This window comes from Medicago truncatula, chromosome 7, assembly GCF_003473485.1.
Source record: "Medicago truncatula cultivar Jemalong A17 chromosome 7, MtrunA17r5.0-ANR, whole genome shotgun sequence".
NCBI lineage: Eukaryota > Viridiplantae > Streptophyta > Magnoliopsida > Fabales > Fabaceae > Medicago > Medicago truncatula.
In genome coordinates, this window is record NC_053048.1 from 46,907,812 (window position 1) to 46,931,308 (window position 23,497).

Consider the following 23,497-nt stretch of genomic DNA (forward strand, 5'->3'; position numbering starts at 1 on the left):
CGGCGGAGGGTGGGCCGACATAAGGTGGAGGTTTGAGGTGGGTGTGGGGAGAAGAGAGAGAACAGAAAAAAGGGAAAGGTTCTTTTTTTTTTTTTTTGGAATAAATTAAAAGAAGAGGAATGTCATATTATTTTATTATATTTTGGTTGAAGAAAAAAAAAATGCCACGTAGCAGTGGTATGGAGTGGATGAATTAAAAGGTTGTTCATCAATCTTTACCCTATAGCCAAAGTGATGACTTGAGTGAATCTTATTTTTTAAGGAATAATTAGATATATTTGTACTTTAGGACAAATTACTTATGAAGAATGATAATCATCGTCTTTGGTGCATTGGATAAGGGGATAAAAATAGAAATATAATATTGAAAAATGGTGAAAAATGATAAATTTAACTTTTTAAAAATAAAATGTTGTTAAAACCAATACAAAATACTACTTTTGCCTTCCTTAACCGGGCAATAATTAGCAAGACCCATTCTTATAATTTGGAAAGGAGGAATCTTATTTTTGACAAAATTAATTTAATTGTTCTTTTTTTAAAAAAAGTTATCCTTAAAACAATAAATAATTAAGCGGAGCTAAGTTCCATTTATCCAAACTAACCCGAAGTCAAAGGCTGATCTTCTTCTCTCCACTATAAATAACCCTCTAAAGTCCAGATACACACCCATGCATTCAAAATCTCCCAAGTCCCAAAGTCCATTAAATTGCAATCCAGCATAATCAATCTTTCCCATTGTTTGCACGTGACTTCCTCCTCCAACAGAAAAACTAAATTAACACCATGCCAGTTAATATAACAGCAATCAAAACTTCCTCCGATGGAATCTGGCAAGGCGATAATCCTCTCGATTACGCTTTCCCTCTCCTCATTATTCAAACTGTCTTAGTCCTCGTCGTCAGCCGCTCCCTCGCTTTCGGCTTCAAACCTCTCCGCCAACCTAAAGTCATAGCTGAGATCATCGTATGTACCCCGTTCAACTTTATTTGATTTATTTTTTTTATTAGGGTTGCTATCTCATTATTATAATACTATTGCATATACCGTGTGGCGTGGTATTAATTATAATTATGTATGGAGAGTGATTTTTTTGAGTTGCATGTATTTCAGGGTGGAATTCTGTTAGGACCATCGGCGTTAGGAAGGAACACAAGCTACCTGCACCGCTTATTCCCTGAATGGAGTATGCCGACGCTAGAATCCGTCGCAAGCATAGGTCTTCTATTCTTTCTCTTCCTCGTTGGACTCGAGTTAGATCTAAACTCGATTCGCCGTAGCGGTAAAAGAGCATTCAGTATAGCAGCTTGTGGAATCACTCTTCCTTTCGTCTGCGGCATAGGCGTTGCCATTGTCCTCCGCAAAACCGTCGACGGCGCAGACAAAGCCGGATTCGGCCAATTCATCGTTTTCATGGGAGTTGCGCTTTCTATAACCGCATTCCCCGTCTTAGCACGAATCCTCGCTGAACTCAAACTCCTCACAACACGCGTAGGAGAAACCGCCATGGCAGCCGCTGCGTTCAACGACTTAGCCGCGTGGATTCTTCTCGCTTTAGCAATTGCGTTAGCCGGAAACGGAGCCGACGGCGGAGACAAAAAGAGCCCTCTCGTTTCCGTTTGGGTGCTTCTCTCCGGAGTCGCTTTCGTTGCTTTCATGATGATTGTTATAAGTCCTGTGATGAATCGTGTGGCACAAAGATGCTCCGTGGAGAATGAAGCTGTTGATGAAGTTTATATTTGTTTGACTCTAGCTGGTGTAATGGTTTCAGGATTCATAACTGATTTCATAGGGATTCATGCGATTTTTGGGGCGTTTGTTTTTGGATTAACTATTCCAAAGACAGGTAGTTTTGCTGAGAGGTTGATAGAGAGAATAGAGGATTTTGTTTTGGGTTTGTTGCTTCCACTTTACTTTGCTTCAAGTGGGTTGAAAACTGATGTGACTAAGATTAGTGGTGGAAAAGCTTGGGGGCTATTGGTTTTAGTGATTGCAACTGCTTGTGCTGGGAAGATTCTGGGGACTTTTGTTGTTGCTATGATGTGTAGGATGCCAGTTAGAGAGTCAATTACACTTGGAGTGCTGATGAACACCAAAGGACTTGTTGAACTCATTGTGCTCAACATTGGAAAAGAGAAAAAGGTCAGTTTTTTTTTATTTTTCTCCTCTATTTTTTTTTTTTTTTTTTTTATATTGTTCTCCTCTATTTTTTAAAAAAAAAATCATAACAATACTTTCTATATTTATTAGTATCAAGTTGAAAAATAAATTTTCAACAATACCTTAATTGGTATGTGTAGACTGTTAGTTGTAGGTCTAACTCTGAGCATGAATTCATCATCATATCATATCATATGATAGTAGTTAAATTCGAGATTTTATTTAAAAAAATATGCGGCAGAAAAGATTTAATTGAAGATAGGGAATTTGGTTTTCTTCTCTATAATAGTAGTGCTTTACAAATATAAATTTGTAACAAATAATTCTCATATTAAATAATTACTATATGTGTATTGTGAAAGAAAAGTTCATCTATAACACCTTTAAGGAAAATGGGAAAAAATATACAGTAAGTCATAACACACATTCCTAAAAAAAATAAAGTCATAATTCACATTACTCTATGTTTTTTTTTTTCTTCAAATAAACTCTTTATTGATGCTATCAAATTTGAACACATCATTAAACAAAGGAGTATTCCTTAAAAAAAAAATTAAACAAAGGAGTATTTTAGAAACATCATAGGAAAAATTGATATTATACATAAACTATATATTTTTATACATGTAAAAATTACCAAAAAATTATACTTCCTCCGTTTCTAAATATAAGCAAATATTATTTGTTACGTTCATTCAATTAATGATATATGTGGTTCATAATATGGACCACATGCATCGAGATTATTATACTAATTAGAGATAAAGAGAGCAAAATCTCTTCTAGTACAATTTGGTTAAAGGATTTTAGTGGTGAGGATATATGCTGTAAAAAAAAGTGGTGAGGATATAAAAGCTTGATTCTGGTTAATTAAGAAAAAGTGCGACTTGTGTCCAAAAAAAGGAACATTGTGACAGATGGTTAGCCTTTTATTGATTTGGTGGGTCGGCTTGACGGTTCTATAATATAAATATAAATATAAAGTATATACAAAACACAATTGGAACGTGTCCACATGAAAAGTTGAACGATGTGTGCAAAGTTAAAACTTGTTTTCATAAGCAACTTGTTTGACTTGGTATATTTTATGGTAGTTTCAATATTTAAGTGTATGATTGGAAAAATAATGTCATTGTGTTTGACTAATTTGGGATTGTTTTGCTGCAATTGGCTGGGCAGCCGTGTTGAATAAAGTTAGGAAGTTGAAGTTAGATACTTACATGAAAATATACGACTAGTCGTCTAGTACAATTGCATGAACTCTAATTTTCTTGTGCTTTTCTTTCTGGCAATTAATTAATTAGTAATACTGATTTCTGTTTCATGTGAGTATATATGAATCTCGTGAAGAAAGACTTAGGTGGTTGCCATCTTTAGTAGTGTAACTATCTACTTTACATGCCTATCTTGCATTTAGTATATGCTTTTTGATCAAATCATACATTATGAGTCCTTGCTATCAAAACAAGTAATGAAACACTTTAATTTTAAGCCGGTCATAGATTAGTTAGGAAGCTAAGTTTGATCACTCCATTTAAATTACTTGTACTAATTTACTCTCTCATAATGGGATGGCGTGTTAACTTTGATTATCCTATCCTATTTTACTAGAAAAGTAATATTGCTAAGAAAAGTCTAGTCTCTTCCTGCACAATGAGCTCTTTCTCACCACTTTCTTGGGTTAATAATGTTTGTTTACATGTGCATGGAATGCCATTCGATTGGCCTAAGCTTATAGACTCAGCAGTCAGCATCAATTGATTATTATATTCTTGTTTCCGTAGTTTCTAATGAGTTCCACCATACCATAAAAATATTGATGATTCACTGTCAGGAAAAAATAAGTTAGTAAAAGATATATTTATCTATAATACAATCGCTAAATTTAGTGACGTGAAAACTAAAGATATATTTTATTTTCTCTACTGATTATATTATTTCTATGATAAATAAAAATATTTTTTGACATGAAAGTAATTATATTATAACTATCAGGGCTTGCCTGTATAAAAAAAACATATCAGTGCTATTGTTGGTTTGTTTTTGGATAAGTCGTTCCCAATTAATAATTTTCAATGTCATTTTGTCTTAGGCAAATAATAGGAGTTGACTATTATTATTTATTTTATGGGATGGAGTATTAATATTAACTTGGCTGGGTAGCTTGACTATTAGTATAGAGAATAAACATCCTGTCTGGTGTCAAATTATTGCTAATCATAGCACAGAACAAATATATTTTACTTAACCTATGGTGATTAATTTTCTTATGCAGATGCATCAAAACTAATGAAAGATATTAGAAATATAATCTAATGTTGCGTACACAGACATGTATATAATACCTTTTTTTTAAAGAGACAGTACATATACGGAAAATACTTGGATGATATTGAATTTTGGTGACATTAATGTATTTTGATAAGAGAGAATGATTGATTATGATAAAGATAAACACAATGTCACCAAACTTCAATGTCACTCAAGTGCAACCCATATAGAAGTATTAAACAAATCATTCATTTATTCATATTTTTATTGGAATATGGTCCAATAAAAATGAATCCCTTGAGTACGTGGCATGGCATGTATATAAGGTGGTAATGACATTTTCATTTACAAAATGCATTCCTTCCGTTTACCTTTTGTTTTGGTACAATCCCTTCAGTTTTACTTAATCATTATATATGAAGGAATTGTATTATCGAATGTTATAATTTAATTTCATGCTTTTTTTACTGGACTAAATTACAGGTTTTAAATGATGAAATATTTGCAATCTTGGTCCTTATGGCACTCTTCACAACCTTCATCACAACCCCAGTGGTGATGGCAATCTACAATCCAGCTCGTGGAATCGCAAGCAAGACAATTCGAAAGCTAGGTGACATGTCCTCCCACTCTAAAGAAAGCAACAATGTGGTGAATACTCTTCGAGTCCTAGCTTGCATCCACGGTCCAACCAACATTCCCTCTATCATCAACCTCATTGAGTCAACACGTAGCACCCAAAAATCACTTCTCAAAGTCTTCATCATGCACCTTGTTGAACTCACAGAACGTTCATCTTCAATCATCATGGTTCAACGCGCTCGCAAAAACGGTTTTCCATTCTTCAACCGTTTCAACCGCGATGAATGGTATAACCGTCTTGCTGGGGCTTTTCAGGCCTATAGTCAATTGGGCCGGGTCATAGTCCGGTCCACTACAGCCATATCTTCGCTATCTACAATGCACGAGGATATATGCCATGCAGCAGAGGAAAAGAGAGTGACAATGATCATATTACCCTTCCACAAACATTGGAGGATGGAAGTTGATGATGAAAATGACAAAGAGGCTCATGAGGTGTTGGAGAATGCTGGGCATGGATGGAGAGGTGTGAACCAAAGGGTACTTAAGAATGCTCCATGCTCTGTTGCTGTGCTTGTAGATAGAGGATATGGGCTTGGGTTGAAGAATTTGGGCTCAGATGGTAGAGTGGCCCAAAGAATATGCATCGTGTTTTTTGGTGGGCCTGATGACCGCGAGGCTCTTGAGTTGGGGAAGAAAATGGTTGAACACCCGGCAGTTGTAGTGACCGTTGTAAGGTTCGTTGAGCAAAATGAATTGAGTGGTAACAACTTTGTTTTACGCCAATCACCTGGCAAAAGTACCGAAGAAAACTATAGCTTCTCCATCGCAAAAATTAATCGACAAAAAGAACAGGTATTGTTCTAACAAAATAACTAAATTATGCTTTGACCATAGTGATTTAACTTAATGGCTTAAATATGTTAGTAGTCGCATTTTGAGAAAATTATTCGTGAGACTAAACATGTTTCAGCTAATCTTAATTTATTCTTAAGCTGTTAAGCATATATACTATGTATATACTTACCAACTAATGTTAAAGGCTTTTTTTCTTAAACAAATCAACTTGCATACTTATGTCTAAACATATATATGCACAATATGAATATTGTTTTATAAACATTTCTATTGTTTAAATGCAGGTGTTGGATGAAAATGCAATGGAGGAGTTTCGAAGCAAGTGTGGTGAAACAGTGAAGTATATCGAAAAGGGTAGTGGCAACGTTGTTGAGGAGGTGATAGCATTAGGAGAAAGTGCGGATTACGATCTCATTGTTGTTGGGAAGGGTCGGTTTCCGTCGACTATGGTGGCAGAACTAGCAGAGAGGGAAGCAGAGCATGCAGAGTTAGGTCCCATAGGAGATATACTTACATCCTCAATGGGTCACAAGATGGCGTCATCAGTTTTTGTTATTCAACAACATGATGTAGCATTGACAGAGGATGTACCAATGTACAAGGTTAAGGTGCATGATGAGAATGTTGCTGAGGTTTCATCTGGAAGGCATGAGATCTCTGTAGCAAATGCTGTGTAATTACTTGGTATTTTTATGCATTATGTTGGGTCATTGGAGACAAGACAAACCCCAAAGTAACACAATTATATCTCGCAGATGAGAGAAACTTCAAACCAAAAATAGTTTCTCTATATAGTGAATTAGTGTTTAAAGTAATAAATATGTAATTATCCTTTAATTTTGGTGGGCTAATATCACCGTAGCATCTCAAATCTCAAATTAAAATAAAAGTTATAAATATCCCTCTTTACGCAGGGTTGTACATGTATGAATTGGTGTGTTTCAAAAATTACAAATCCAATCATATTATGTTGAACTTATTCACGAACTTAAGTAATTGAATTCTCACATAAAAAAAATTAACTGAATTCAAATGATTAAAGAACTTTAATTAACAACAAATTATTGGATAAAATACAAGTTTGAATTCTTACTATAACATTTCTTGATCAAACTTTAGTTACGAAACATTCTCCTAGAGATACTTTTTTTTGAAGCAGTGTTCAGAGATACTATTGTTTTTATAATTATTTTTTGATACAACATAATTTAAGCTATAAATAATTAAATATGATGCAGCCTCTCAAAAGAAATATGATATAGCCCCAAACTCAAGCTAGTATAGTAAGTACACCTGTCAAAATGGGCGGCCCGGTCCTAAACGGGTCGGCCCTAACAGGCTTCGAGCTTTATCGGGCCGGGCCAAAAAGTCCGGTTGAAAAAACGGGCTTGAAATATACTACCCGAGCCCGGCCCTACACGGGCTGCAGGCTAACGGGCCGGCCCATATTAAAAATTACATTTTTTTATATAAAAAAGTACTATAAAATAAATACTCCTATAGATTTTTTTATAAATAATTTTTTAATATGTTTAAATAATGTCTAGCATAAAAATAAATTGTAAACATTTTCGTACACTAATCGTAAACTAAAACGGCGAGGAAAACAATTTTAAATAAATTAGATACGTTATGGTTATAGATATTTACTTCCCTAAAAAAAAGTTATAGATATTTATATATTTGATCTTTAAAATTATAAATAACGAAACAAGTAAATATAATTTTATATTACATTCATATGTATTAATTCATTGAATTTTCACTTTTATTTTTTACTTTGATAATCAACTAAGTAAAGAATTATTTTCACTTTTATTTGGTGATGTAGGCCACGTTTTTTGTGGTGTGTGAGGAGGTGTCGGTGGGTCTCCAATGACTGGGTTCGATCAGAACCTTCTCATCCGGTTCGACTACTATGTTATCTGGTGGTTTGTCGAGGTGGATCGATGGTGTTGCTGCTCTGAAGGTGGATTTTGTTGTTGCGATGGTTGTTGTTATTGTTGCAAAGGTGGATTCGTTGAGGTGACATCGATTGTTGTTGTGACGAAGGTGGTTGTTGTTTTTTCAATCGTTATTGTTACCGGTGGTTTTTCAAAGGTTGTTGGTTGTTGCGTTGGTTCTTGACGTTGTTGTTTGGGGGTTGTGTGCGAGCAGCGGATTGTTGTTGGTGGAAGTTGTTTTTTGTGGCAGCTTGTGATGTTGGTTGAGGGTTTTCTATGTATGTTGGGTGAGGGTTTTGGGTACAATTTTTGTTTTCCTTTATATGTTGCTACCTTACGAATCCTAGTCTAACATTCATTTTGCAGGTTAGGACTCATTGTGATTTTAATAAATTCTATTTTAACTTCTTAAAAAAAAAATACGAGGAGCGCGTAAAGTGGTAAAGATTTATGTTCTTTAAGTTTGTGATTTGGGTTCGACTTCCGCTTTCACATATGTAAAAAAAAACTGTTGAGATTGGAGAATTCACTTTGTGTACACCACAAATTTCCTTTCGGATATTATTCACAACTAAGCATATATACAATGAGATACTATTCTTAATAATTAAAAAAAATTATTAGAATTTGGGGAAAAGTATATTTTTATATGCTTAAACAATAAACATAATAGAATTTAGTTATACGGTATAACTTATTCAACGATTTTATTCGTTGGTTGCACCCGTACATCGCACGGGTCGATGTTCTAGTTAACACATATTCTCTTATCTAATGCGAGATCTTTAACACACATCTTCACGCCCATCATTGTTAGGCTTGATGCGTTGATATAAACGGTGGGTTATCTGAAAGCATAAATTTAATGGCATGTGGTTAATAGATATTAAAGTGGCACTGATACCATCTTTACAATACAAATTTTACCTATTGTTTCTTTAACAATTGTCGGAGGGACACTAATTCTTGTAACCTTATCTTAAAAGGTTAATGTCGGGAAACAAAACAAAATTTTGTATTTATCTTTTTCTCGCCTATCCACCATAGAGATAAAATAAAAAATAAAAAATAAAAAAAAGGTGGGATCCACATTTTTTTGTTCTCTTTATCTACTTCTCTGCATATCAATTAGGGTAAGTTTTATATTTCTTCTCTAACCCTCGCTTCTTTAAATCTCCCTTCTCTAATTTTGATAAAACCAAACACAGAGTAAGAGATCTACAGATTTCATTGCACGTTATCTGTATTGTTGAAGATCACTTATTCTTAGATTTAATTCATATAGATTAATAATGTAAAAGATTATACACAGTTTATCCATTGCATAATCGTCAGGTTAATGGAAACATTTGAATTTTATCATAACTACTTTTGAAATTATGCATACAACTAGGGAGGGTGAAAAGGGTCAACCCGTCCTACCTGATAACAACCCGTCTAAAAAGGGACGAGTCAACTAGAAATGTAGGGTTACAAATTTAACTTTATTCTCATACAATTTTTAGTGATATGACCTTAAATAATGTTATATGAATGAGTTAAAACATGGAGAGAGACAATCCATAAGACATATCTCAATTGATAGTATCAATATTGTGAGGTTGCACACATTCATGAGAGTTTGAACTCATCTTACAGTTGTGTGTGTGAATTTTAAGTGGTAATTTTCACTTCGTCTACGGACAAAAAGAAAAGGAAGAAAATAAATTAAAAAGAGAACATGTCCACCAAAAAAGGAGATACCGTATAAAAATATAAAAATGCATGCATAAATTAACATTACCTTTTGTGGAATCGAATATAATATACTCCCTCTGTCTCACAATAATAGTCTCTTTACCATTTTTTCTTTTTCTCAAAATAATTGTCACTTTATAATACCAATGCAGCATTTATTATTTTTTTCCATTATCACACCCTTATTTATTGAATTTCATCCAACTTAACTAATCTAAGTACAATTAATAATAGTGTTTTAGTAAATGATACTAATTTTACCATCAAAATTAACACAATTAATCATTTCTTTAATAATCGTGCATAAACCTTAAACGACTATTATTTAGAGATTGAAGGAGTATATTTTAAAAATCTAATGTACATTTTGTGTGTCTTGAGCAGAAAATAAAACAAAGCTCTAAATTCAATACAAGTATCATGATGCTATTCTTAACAAGAATGTGCGATGGATTTACAAGAGTAGTCATTAACACGGTTTATTTATTTATATAGAAATTTGACTAAAGAAAAAGTGTTTGGTCACACACACATAAAAAAAATATTTTTTTAATAATAAGGAGGAAATTGATAAAAAAAGATGATTGAATATTTTTAAAAGAATCTTTTTATTTTTTTTGAAGAAATCAAAATGAAATATAATATAAACGACAATCAATCTTCACGGCACAATGTGTATCCAAATATTATTGATTTGGTCTTGTTTCTATGTCTTATGATTTGTGTCCACTTTACTCCAATTTAAGTGCACACTTTTTTCCTTGATATTGATATTGGCTCAACGATACGCATAAAATACGGTCGAACTTTAACTGGGGTTAGTGGAGCTAAGCCATGGATTCCTATTTCTGGATTACTTAAAATATTACCAGAAAATAGGAATAATATGACAAAACTAGTACATCGAAGCTGAACATATTGAAACCACATGTTTATTCTTTATTGGCAAATCTTATGCACTCTTCTATTGAAAATTTGAAGCAGTGAATATCGTCATAAAAAATTAGTTAAATGATAGTGCTAATGTTTTTTTTGAAGGAATAGTGTTAATGATAGTGCTAATGTTAATACCCCTTGCGTCCCATATTATAGGCCTTATAATAAAGTTAAAAGAGAAATTATATTTGTACAACTATTTTGTAACAATTTTTAGACAACTTTCTCTCTCACACTCATATTATTTCTTACTCTCTCTCTCTTCTTTTTTCTCTCTTCATTGTTTTTGACCAATAAGAAGAAAGAAAAAGGAGGTTGTCATAAAAGTTGTTAACAAATGGTTGTTCAAATATCATTGATCTAAGGTTAATTGGTGGTGAGAATGTTCTATCTTCAAGACACACTTTAACATTTATTCTTCAATCGAATTAATCTTATGTTGGTTTTATCAATTTATGTGCAATCCATTTTTAAATGGTAGATTCACATTTTATTTATAAGCGTGTTGATTCGTATTAATGTGACGATAAATAAATATATTGAAGTACTAATATAACAATATTAACAAAATATTTTAATGTTAGAGACTATTTTAATTAATAAAATATACAATTAGATATTATTTTAAAATTTAATACATTGAATGACTACTGATTAGACATTCAGATACCAAAAAGACTATTACCTCTAAAACTAATTATACATTGAAACCGTTAAATTTGTGAAGCTACTCTACCACTACCAAGCTTCCTTATTATATTATTCTTTGTTCCCCACATAACTCGACGTCGACACAACCAACGTATTCCACTCTTCCTTTCCTCTATATAAACCGTATTCCTCCAACATTGTAGAGCACAGAAGTTTTCAACTTCATTTATAATAATAGTTCTATTCACTTTGTTTCCATTTCCTTAGCATATATATATATACATCAAGAATTAATTCTTGGGAATTAATTTTCAACATGCGTGCCAATGAAACATCATCTGATGGAGCATGGCAGGGAGATAATCCTATGAACCATGCTCTTCCATTGTTGATCATTCAAACCATTCTAGTCATGTTTGTTAGCCGCACCCTCGCCTTCTTCCTCAAACCCCTTCGTCAACCCAGAGTTGTTGCTGAGATTATTGTAAGTAAATAATATATGGCAAGGAAAAAACTTAACTAATTACACTATATTATTATTGCTACTATATATAATAATTTCCATTAATTATATGCAATATAATTTGTCAAAAAATAATATAGTGCACTACCAAGCTTTATATCATGCATTTTATTGAAAATTTCTTGTTGAATTTTGAAAAAGATAAAAGTATATTTTGGTCTTCAAAATATGACAACATTCGTCAATGGTCCCCCAAATTTTGATGTATTATTTTGATCTTTATTTTTGGAACTATGTCAAATTTATAAGTATTTTATAAGTATTATTTCTTATTGATTCTTCTCATTTTAACACTCAAGATTTTAGTAAATCTTTAGTTACAATATTTTGAAATTGGATCCTTGTCGGACTTCTTTAAAGTAAACAACTCACTTTAGAGAAAAAAGTGAATAATATCAATCCTTTATAAATAAATCAATGGTTGATATTATATACACATACATAACAAATCATGTGTGGTTACAGTATAACTATCAATTTTTTCATTTTACTAGCTACGATCACTTTAGAATTGTCAAATAACTAAAATTTATTTAACATTTGGATAATGTAAATGAAAGCAAGTAAATTTTGAGAGAGAGAGAGAGCGGGGGGAATAATGTTTTTTTATAAAGATGGTTGAAAGAAGAGAATTTATTCAAAGATGTGTGAATCCTCTACACTAATGCATAGTACAGCTGTCGTAGGGGGTCTAAATCCACATACCAAAAGAGGTAGAGGATGTAGAGAAAATTCGGATGTAGAAGAACCAAAGGCCAATAATATACCACATATTTTTGTGATAAAAAAAAAAAAAAAACATGTTTAATCATGTTATTTTGAAGAAGAAGAAACCAACTTTTCATTGTTGGGCAAGAATATAACAAAAGATTGACAAAATACATGTCTAATTGTAACATAACAATTATTTATCAGTTATTTAAGTTTTTTTGTTCTATTCTATATAGGTGCTTTAACTCCCATTTTATGTGCATACCGTTACCAATTTTTCACGCATTTCGTAATAAAAATATGCATGTGTTTGTTATGTTGTTGACGTTGCAGGAACGAAGTTTGCTGCTAACCTTAATTACATGTATCCATTTCCATCTCTTATGTGTACCTCTTGTCTATCTCAAAAGGAAATGTTTGATGTACACAACATATGTGTGTGTGTGAGAGAGAGAGAAGATTTGTAGAGATAAATGAAGTGTCGAATGAGTGTTAGGATTTATGAAATGTACATGTATCATTGTTGATTTTAAAATTATGTTAAACCATTTGATACGAATATTGCGTGGTAGAGAATATGAATGGGCACATGACCTTCAAATATATTTGTGTCAAATGGACGGGAAAATCATGGAGGAAAATTCCCCCAATTCCTTTTCTCTCGCGCAATAGTTGCCTCAAAATCATTAACCCAATTCTAAAATGAGCAAAAGGTAACAGATGAGAAATGAATACATGTAACAAATGTTCTCAACATGATTTATATCACGTCAATAACATGATGTACACATGTATTCCTTTCAACAAAAAAAAATGATGTACACATGTATGTTTGCAACAGAATGTGTGAATAAAAAGTAACCTATGTGAGACAAAAAAAGAAACTTAATTAACTAATGTGGTAAAATTAAACAGCTGCGGGATGTAGTTTTGGCTAAAAGATTTGATCTAATTATGTACAGCACATATGTTTCAAAAGAATTATGATCAACTGCATAGAGTTAGCATAACATCTATAATGATTATGATTCATGTGATTCAGGGAGGAATTTTGCTAGGACCTTCTGGTATTGGACGCAACAAAACTTTCATGCACACGGTTTTCCCTTCATGGAGCACTCCCATACTTGAATCAGTAGCTAGCATTGGCCTTCTCTTCTATCTCTTCCTCGTAGGTCTTGAGCTCGACCTCCGCACCATTAACCGCAGTGGTAAGCGAGCTTTCAACATCGCTGTCGCAGGAATATCCCTCCCATTCCTCTTCGCCATCGGAGTAACCTTCCTTCTCCAAAAAGTCATCCATTTCAACTCTGAAACTCACAAAGTCAGTTACTTTCAACTCTTCATATTCTTAGGCGTATCTCTCTCCATCACTGCTTTCCCTGTACTCGCACGCATCTTAGCAGAGCTTAAATTGTTAACAACACAAGTAGGAGAAACTGCCATGGCCGCAGCTGCTTTTAACGACGTTGCTGCATGGGTTTTATTAGCACTGGCCATTGCTTTAGCCGGTGGTGGAGAACATAGAAACGGTGTCTTGACATCCATCTTAGTACTACTCTCTGGTGTGGCTTTTGTTGTGTTTATGTTGTTTGTGATTAGACCATTGATGGAGCGTATTTCACTCCGTTGTTCACGGGAAAACGAAGTGTTGGATGAAATGTTTATATGTTTGACACTAGCTGGTGTTATGTTGTCAGGATTCATGACGGATTTGATAGGAATACATTCGATTTTTGGTGCATTTGTTTTTGGGTTAACAATACCAAGAGGGGGTGAATTTGCAAGTAGAGTAACAAAGAGGATCGAAGATTTTGTGTCTAATTTGATGCTTCCTTTGTATTTTGCATCAAGTGGGTTGAAAACTGATGTTGGTAAGTTACAAGGTGTGGTTGAATGGGGGATTCTTTTGCTTGTTATAGGGATGGCTTGTGTTGGGAAGATTTTGGGTACTTTTGTTGTGGCTGTTATATGTACTATGCCGGTTAGGGAATCATTGACCCTTGGAGTTCTGATGAATACTAAAGGGTTGGTTGAGCTTATTGTTCTCAATATTGGCAAAGAAAAGAAGGTAAAATATTTGCTTCTCTTTTCCTCATTTACTACTTGCAGTTTAGTAACTTTTATTTTACCAATTTAGTTTAATTTATTTGGGAGAAACATATCTCGTCTCAACCTATTCCTTATTTAGTTTGCCCTTTTTAGATGGGCTAAATTATATCATCGGTCCTTTAAGTTTAAGGGTTGTAATAGATTGATCATTTAAGTTATTTTGGTTACACATAAATTCTTTTAAGTTATTTTGATCACATTAGTCGACTCTAATATGTCCCAAAATTTTAACCCAAGCCAAATTTTTATGCTCTACTCATCCTAAGCGCTAATGAAACATTGTAACCTAATGATTTACGAGTTAAATTGGACAAGAACGAGACATATAACCATGTTAAGTTAAATTGTTTTCAATACCTTTTGGGTTGGTTTCATAAAATTTAGTTTGGCTTGCAATACCCTTAGGGACGTCTCTACCACTCGCAAGCCAAAATTTCTACCACTCGTTTTTATCACTTTTGATTTTATTGCAAGTCAAACTAAGTGTTATGAAACCAACCCAAAAGGTATTGAAAACTAGGGTTTCATAACACTTAGTTTTACCACTCCCAATCATTTTTATCTCGTTTATTTTTATTTTTTTGGGTTAATTAATTTTTTAGTCCCTATAAATATTTACAGTTTTGTTTTTAGTTCCTACAAAATAAAATCACTCTTTTTAGTCCCTGTGACATTTTCTTTAAGCATTTTAGGGACCAAAAATGTTGATGGAAATTTTTTACAGGGACTAAAAATGTTGATGAAAATATTTTATAGGGACTAAAAATGCTGATGGAAAATTTTATAGGGACTAAAAAATGTGATTTTATTTTGTAGGGACTAAAAATAAAATTCTGAATATTTATAGGGACCATTTACTTAATTAACCCTATTTTTTTTAAATTGATCCCACTAACCCCTCGCATTTAGATTTGTTTTATACACTAAAATATTAAGGCACTAGAGTACATAGTGTTTGGTTTACTTTAAAAAGTTAGATACTTCTTTTGTAATTATAATTATACTTATTTTTTTTATTTTTTTTAAAAATACCTTATTTGTAAAAATGATAATCAATTGGAAGCATAATAAACTTTTCAAATCTCTTTTTTTATAGCCGGCATAGAATCAGAATCCCGTCAATGGAGCTAAAAGGCAATTTTCCAATCTGCACGTAGTAGTCTCATTTTATGATTTAATAACGATATGCTTTACAACTACTCTAGCAGTAACATACTAACATCAACATCAATTAGATCTTTTCCTTTTATTTTATTTTTTTGAATGATAGATATCTTCCCTTTTGATCTATTTTGGAATATTGATGTTTGAATTTAATTAGGAATATTTATATTGTCTGACACTAAAAATCAAATGAGCAATCATATCATATAATTATTTAAACACCCACAAACAATCATGAACAACTATCCCAAAATTCAAAACACCGATGAACAATCATATCAGACAATTCTAAATTCACCAATTTTCTTTTTATTATTCACCAATCAAGAAATGAAGAGTTTTCTGCACTCTAATCATAAGCGATTGTGTTTAATTGCACTACTAAATGGATAAGCAGGTACTTAACGACGAGATGTTCACCATCCTAGTTCTCATGGCTATCTTCACTACCTTCATTACAACTCCGGCAGTTGTAGCCATATACAAACCCTCTCGTCAACGACGATCCGGAAACCCTCCACCTCTGACAGACACACAAGAGAAGCTTCGCATTCTCGCTTGCATCCACGGAACTGGAAACATTCCTTCACTAATCAACTTCATTGAATCAGTTAGAGCAACCAACAAGTCTAGTAAGATCAAACTTTACGTGATGCAACTTACTGAACTCACGGATAGCTCATCCTCCATTTTGATGGTTCGAAGCAGCAGAAAGAGCGGGTTTCCATTCATCAATCGGTTTCAAAAAGGAACTATGCAGGAGGCATTCCGTGCTTGTGGTCAAGTGGGTCAGGTTACAGTGCATCATTTAACATCCATCTCATCATTGTCTACAATCCACGAAGACATATGTCATATTGCAGAAGAGAAAGGTGTGGCAATGATCATATTGCCTTTTCATAAAAGGTGGAGAGGGGAAGATGAAGAGACAATAGAAGACATAGGGCAAAGATGGAGGGAAGTTAATCAAAGGGTGCTTCAGAGTGCACCATGCTCTGTTGCAGTACTTGTTAATCGTGGTGTTGGAAGAAGGTATGAACAAAGGGTCGAAACCAGTGCTACTCCAGGAAAAAAAGTGTGCATAATTTTCGTTGGAGGACCAGATGATAGAAAGGTTTTAGAGTTGGGAAGCAGAATGGCAGAACATCCAGCAATTAGATTGTCTGTTGTGAGATTCAATTTACATAATGAAGGTACTTTCAGGGATCAAGAACACAGCTACAACACATCAACATCAGCGTCCGATAACAATATGGAAAATGAGAAGGTATTTTCATTTTTAGTTTTTAACTTGATGCTTCAGTCAAAAACTAGAAACTATGATATGATATGAATGGCGATAACTGAATGCAAACAACAATTCTCATAAATTTGAATGTCGTCAGCAGGAGTTGGATGAAGTGGCACTAAATGAATTCAAAACTAAATGGCTTGGAGCAGTGGAGTATATTGAAAATGACACTGTCAACATAGCAAATGAGGTGTTAGCAATTGGTAGAGTTAAAGAGTACGAACTTGTAATTGTGGGGAAGGGACATCAGCTTCTTAATTCAACCGGGATGATTGACATAAAGGATTCTCAGCTAGAGCATGCTGAGTTGGGACCTATTGGAGACCTGTTAACTTCTTCAGCTCAGGGCATTACTAGTTCAGTGCTCGTTATACAAGGCCAACACTTGATAAATTCAAGTGAAACAAGTCTCAGAACATCAAGGGCAATGAGTATTGTGATCAATACCATCCCAGAATCATCCGTGTAATATTATATATTAAATATGTATCCGCTTAAAATAAAATTATGTAAAATAAATAAATCCCAATATTGGGTATTGTATTTTGTGATTTCATGAATCTATCGACTACTGTGTTTAATACTTTGATACATGCAACGCGATGCAGCAAGATCCACCTATAAGAAGAAACTCTTACTGAAGTCAAAATAAACAAAAGACAACAAACAAAGCTATCCATAAAGAGTTCATTCGCCCAAGGGTATCTAAGAATGCAGTAGTTTAGCAAATCATATGTAAAACCAATAAGCTAAAGCTATAACTTTCAGTTACGTACAAAATCATCCTACTTACGGGTGAAATCTTTAATTAAGTATATCTATTTATAAATAAGTAGATCAAACGGCATTAACTGCAGACCAATTTTTATCTTGTACCTTTTTTCTTATCATAATTAAAAGGGAAATTGTGTGATGGAAATATTTTAGGTCTGTCTTAATGACAGTGAATAGCAATTGACCCAAAAGACAACAACAAATTATGGGAAATAAGGATGCAAGAACCATGTGTTTAATATAGAGAGCACCAAAAACTACAAATAAGGCAAAGCTGTAGATTCAAAACAATCATTAATTTTTCATGTCACAATAATGTTTCATCACACGTCTGGTAATAGTAAAATTGGGCAATGTGCCCCTTTGCTTTGAAACTTTTAATGGAAATCTTTGTTTCCAACCATACAGAAGATCCCAAAAAATGACAGCAAAAAAAATATTACATTAGGGAAGGAAGAATGGGGGACGATTAAAAAAAGACTTACAGACAATACAAAAATCTCAAAGAATCAATTCTTCCTGCACATATGGAGGCTGATTTTACTAGTGGCTAACAAAACTATAGTTGACAGTCTGGTTGCATTCTTCATGTGAAATGCCAACCCTGCTTGACATGTATGCCACCAATCTGAAACCATATTTTTGTCAATTTCGACAAAAATTTGACACTGAAAAAAGGTAGGGCCAACCCTGATTCAAGAATAATATCAAGACAAGATTTAGCAGAAAGTTGGGTACTAAAAATGAGAGGTAGATCAAAATTAAAAATCAAAATAAAACACAATAACCAAAATAAGAGGACATGGAAAAATCAATGGACCTGCTTTTGGGCTTGAAACTAGCTAACCAGTTTGATTTTTCCGTAACATTATTCCCTAAATTACATATTATTATATAAATGTATTTATAAGTTTATTAGTTCAGGATTAGTTCTAAACGTGTTTTTGTGTCTTACGTATTCCTTTATCTTGTATTTTTTCGTTGTTTGTAATAATATTTTATCCTACATCATCTCTTTTACATATTCTTTATCAACGAATATGTAAATTAAACAAGTTAATTTGCGACAGCGAATAGTATCATTATGTAGATTCTATTTCAGTTATGAATATGAAACAAACTATGACCTGTAGTAGCAATTGACTAGTGAGATTATATATTTAACATTCTATAGATCAGTTATATTTATTGTAAATTTCAATTTCTACTTCCTGCTCCCCTAAAATCAGAAATAAAATACGAATTAATTCAAACTACTGAAGATTGGATTAATTGTCCTGATGGTCAAATAAGAAAAGTAATTAGATTGGATTTAGGGATGTAAATTGATATCCATGGGCACGGATAGTATAATTTCCGTGTCCTCCCCGTTGGACAAAATGTTATTTTTTATTATTATTTCTTTTTCTTTTGTCTAAGTTCAGCATTGCATAGTTTACAAACCTTAGTGAAAGCCTCCTCCTGTCCAGCCAGAACCTGACGTCCCATTATTACCAAAAGATTTATCATCAAATTCATCATCATCATCTTTGGCATCATCCCAACCAGCCCAATCATCATTATTATGTGGAGCTGATCCTTTAGCTGGTACTTCCTTCCTTGTATCTTGGTTGTCCCAATCATCCCAGGAGTTTGAGTGATAGGTGTTAGTTTGTCCACCTGATGAAGGTTGTCCTTCTCTGGTGGAAGTAGAAGAATTCCAGCCTTTATTCTCTTGATTGAAATCATGTCTATCATTTTCATTTCGTGGCCAGTTATCAGAATTCCCATCCGGGTAATCTTTGGTGAACTCCTCAACCTTTTGAGAGGCCAACGCCATGACCCCTTTCATTATACCCCATGTCCTTTGTCCAATCTCTGATGTCTTCTGAGTGACAATATTGACAGTTTCATTGACCTTGTGATCATAACCACCGTCCTTTACCTGAAAGGAAAAATATAGTCAATCAAGCGAAGAATAACTGCTAGAAGAAGCGTGATAAGCATTGAAATTCCATATGAATGGAGAAATACGATAGAATGAGATTTCAAAATATGCCCAATTCCTATGCCTAAAAGCTCTAAATTTTCTTAATCCATCTCTGAACAAAAATAACGCCGAATGATAGTGTGAGAAGTGAAAACCCTCAACAAAATAAGATTTCAGGAAGCTAAATGGCAAGGCGGAAAGTGCTAGTTATCATTTCCAACAACGCACATCTAATTACCATTTAGCAAATCTAACACCCAATCACAGACCTGAGCATCCCACATACATTCCTTAAGGCCAATTTCCATTCGGTCAAATCGTAGTTATCATCACAAATTTCATCCCTAGTTCACCTCAAGCAAGGCTCTAATTATGGTGCTAAATTTACTAGAACCAACAGCAGCAGCAGGCATCAAATAGCCAAAACCCAGCTATTGACCAGATTAGCAGACAAATCATATTAGGCAACACAGTTTTCCATTTTCAAATCTAAAACACGGTGCAACTATAAACTGAGTCATAACAGCAATATATAAATAGTAATAACTTTCAAACAAAAGCTGCTCTACAGTAAAGATGGTGGGAATTTGTGGAAATTTTGTATTTTAGCGACAAATATATCCTTGCTTTTCAGTCATAGTTAAAAGAAAGGGTAGAAGGTGACAACTGGAAAGGATTTAATTTCATATATGTCGTAAATATAAGAACAAAATCATGCTTTTAATAAAATATGTACTCAACTTTCAGAAGCATGCTGCAGGTCCTTTCTCAAGATGCTAACATAATTTAATCTCACAACTTAAACCATGTTACAAAATATATTACCAAATATAAACATAAAATTCAATTACCAATAAGATTGCCAAAAGACTTGCAAAAACATCCACCTTAAAGAGTTTGGGAATTGGTTTATGCTCTCCTTAAATATAACTGAGACAGTAATCAGTACAACCTTTGTTTCTAATTGTTCTCTATCCTCAAAATCAAGAAAAAACTTGAAGGGGGCATGAAATTACATTCCATTAAATAATTCATTCATGCATGACACACTTCATATGCCAATTAGTTGAACAATGCAGAAATAATAGAGGGACTTTCTTCAAAGCTAAACTATGTTAAACTTTAATAGACCTTAACATTAACAGGAAAATGCTGCAAGGTAAAATATATCCGAAACATGTGTTGCTCTCGCGTTATTAATGAGCTTCAGTTCAGGGCGAACCAATCTGGATTACCCGAGTTCAATCTCTTAACAGAACCATTCGAACGTATTCATCCATCAGACTTTACTTACCTACCAACCAAACTCAACATTACCACGGCCCCTTCCCCTGGAGGGGTATATAATTATGTATAAATTCAAATTAGAGACAAGCTAAACAAAAAACACAACATATATAACAGTTTTTATAGAAAAAATAGGATTACAATTCGCAAAGAATACATTAATTATGAAAATTACCTTGGCAGTGATCTCTTTAGTAGCAGATTGAGCAACCATCGACAATTTACCAATTCCCTAAAAACAAACAAAAGACAGAAACATATATCTCAACAAACAATAAACCATTTCCCATAAAACACAAAAACAAAACAGGATTCAAATTATAACCTCAGAAACAACAGACAAATAATCATTCTGAGGAGAAATCCTCTGAGCAGGCCCAGGACTAGATCCAAATCCAACATACTTCCCACCTTGCGACGGAGGAAGCCCCTCCGGTCTCGATTCATTCTCCGCCATCTTCTTCGCGAAAAAACCTTCCTTATTCGCAGCAGAAGCCTCCAATTGTGTCCTCGTGTAAATATCCTCAGTAGATTTCGACCTCGATGACGGTGTAACACCATTTCCAACAAATCCAATTACATCACCGGTACTCTGATTCCTCCTAATATCACCACCACCACGCGATCCATAACCATAACTATCACCATCATCATTATCCCAATTATCATCCCAACCACCACCATTCGACGCAGCAGCCAGAGGTGGCTTTCCTTTTCCAGCACGAGTACTAGCATTCTCCTTAACAACAGGTGGATCGCGCCACGAACGACCTTCTGCGATAGCTTGAATGCGGTCGCGGTAGATCGAAGCAGCGTTTGAATTATACTTGGTGATGATATCAGTTTCCTTAGAGATTCCGTATTGAGAAAGGAACGTGTTGAGATTGCGGTTACCACCGGCTTCCATTTTCTTGATCTGGAGATCAGACCATGAATCCATTGTAACGGATCGGACGAAAGAGATGTGAACGCCGAGGCCACGGTGTTTGCCGGAGCATTCGAGACACATGAAAACGCCGTAGGAAACGGAGGCCCATTGTGGATTTTTTTGGGAACAGTCGACGCAGATCTTGTTTGAGGGTTCGGATTGAAGTTCACGGAGCCGCCGTGACGCCGCCATGATGCGGTGGATTTGGTTTTAAATGAGCAATTGATTGAAGAAAAAAATGTGAATGAGTTTTTGTGTTTTGGGAATGGGAAATGAGAAAGGTGAATGAATCACCGACACCGTTAGAATGAAAGGAAGTTATTGCTTGCTGACTTGGAACCTCTATGTTCCTACTTCTTTGTTTCTCTCATTTTTTTAATTTTTAGAGAAGAGTAAATTACCAACTTTGTCAAATTTTCAAATTGGTGTTGAGGGTTGACTTTATTAATAACTCAAAATGATATCTCTCTTTTTCAAACATTTTTTGGATTGGTCTCTGTCTCTATCTATTAGTTGGTTTGAGATAGAGTCGAAGACCAATTTGAGAAACATTTGACAAAGACAGAAACTATTTTGAATTATTAATAAAAGTCAGGATTCAATTTAAAAATTTGGTACAAAGATCGAGACAAAATTGATAATTTACTCTTTTAGAAAATAACAAGTGGAAAATAAAAATTGTCAAACAATCATAGATTGTTGTAATTAATAAAAATGTTTAACTTTTATCCCAACTATTTTTTCAAGGATCTTGTTAACGAGTGCCTCAGGAATATTCGGGGACACTCTTTAAGCATACCAAATTAGAAAATTATTTTTAAAAGAAAGTCAAATAAATTTCTAATGCATTGAATACATAGTTTTATTTATATAAAAAGTTATTATCTAAGACCCTTAAAAAATGCTCATGGGATACTCGTTAACATTTTATGTTAAAGTCACACCATGGAGGATTGTGATATTTACCTGAAAGAATGTTACTCTATCCGTTCAAATTAGAGACTTCATTTTTTTTCGATGGTCGTAATTTGAACTTTGAATTTTGAATATATTATGCATTGTTCCTACATTAGAGATTTTATTTGACAATGTTGACTATTGACCCAACACATTTTGACCATATTTTTCTATTAATATACAAATATAAATAATATCATATAATATGTCGTTTGATTCATTTAGATGAATATTTTTTTAAATATTAAATTTTCATAATTTTTGATGATAGATAATTAAATATATTAAAAATAAAAATACATATTGTCGACAGTAAATCTTTTTTATAACGATTAACAGTAGTGTATTAAGAAACTGATATGACAGTATTAATGAAATATTTTATTGTTAGAGACTATTTTAACTGATAAAATATACAATCAAAAACTATTTGATAGTTTTGATACATTAAAAGATTATTGTATATACTTATCACCCCCTCCGTTTCAAAATACATGTCCAAGTCAACTATTTCACATATGCCAATGCATAATTTTGACTGTTAATATCTTTAATTTTCTAAAGTAAAAAATTATAAAAATTTAATATTTTGAAAATATTTGTCGAGATAAATCAAACAACATCTTACATGCTAATATTTGTA

At 33.5% G+C, this 23,497-nt stretch overlaps 3 protein-coding genes across 4 annotated transcripts; 2 read left to right on the top strand and 1 right to left on the bottom strand.

Moving 5' to 3' along the window:
* The first annotated feature begins 655 nt into the window (after positions 1-655).
* On the top strand, positions 656-6,850 carry LOC11446480 (cation/H(+) antiporter 20). The gene is made up of 4 exons (XM_003625447.4): positions 656-966; positions 1,114-2,142; positions 4,915-5,868; positions 6,156-6,850. The coding sequence occupies exons 1-4, from the start codon at positions 787-789 to the stop codon at positions 6,546-6,548; spliced, it is 2,556 nt and encodes an 851-aa protein (XP_003625495.1). The 5' UTR covers positions 656-786; the 3' UTR covers positions 6,549-6,850.
* A 4,489-nt stretch (positions 6,851-11,339) lies between these two features.
* On the top strand, positions 11,340-17,526 carry LOC11446482 (cation/H(+) antiporter 20). 2 transcript variants are annotated; one of them, XM_024771208.2, is made up of 4 exons: positions 11,340-11,622; positions 13,415-14,443; positions 16,046-16,915; positions 17,034-17,526. In XM_024771208.2, exons 1-4 carry the CDS (start codon positions 11,455-11,457, stop codon positions 17,406-17,408), a joined length of 2,442 nt encoding a protein of 813 aa, XP_024626976.1. In that variant the 5' UTR covers positions 11,340-11,454; the 3' UTR covers positions 17,409-17,526. The 2 variants fall into 2 exon arrangements, with proteins under 2 accessions (XP_024626976.1, XP_003625497.1); XM_003625449.4 differs by having other exon boundaries at positions 17,037-17,526.
* A 445-nt stretch (positions 17,527-17,971) lies between these two features.
* LOC11419488 (ADP-ribosylation factor GTPase-activating protein AGD7) lies at positions 17,972-22,239 on the bottom strand. Its single transcript, XM_003625450.4, has 4 exons — positions 21,295-22,239; positions 21,145-21,201; positions 19,157-19,637; positions 17,972-18,403 (listed from the first exon to the last, which is right to left on the bottom strand). Exons 1-3 carry the CDS (start codon positions 22,087-22,089, stop codon positions 19,158-19,160), a joined length of 1,332 nt encoding a protein of 443 aa, XP_003625498.2. The 5' UTR covers positions 22,090-22,239; the 3' UTR covers positions 17,972-18,403; position 19,157.
* Between the last annotated feature and the right edge of the window lie 1,258 nt (positions 22,240-23,497).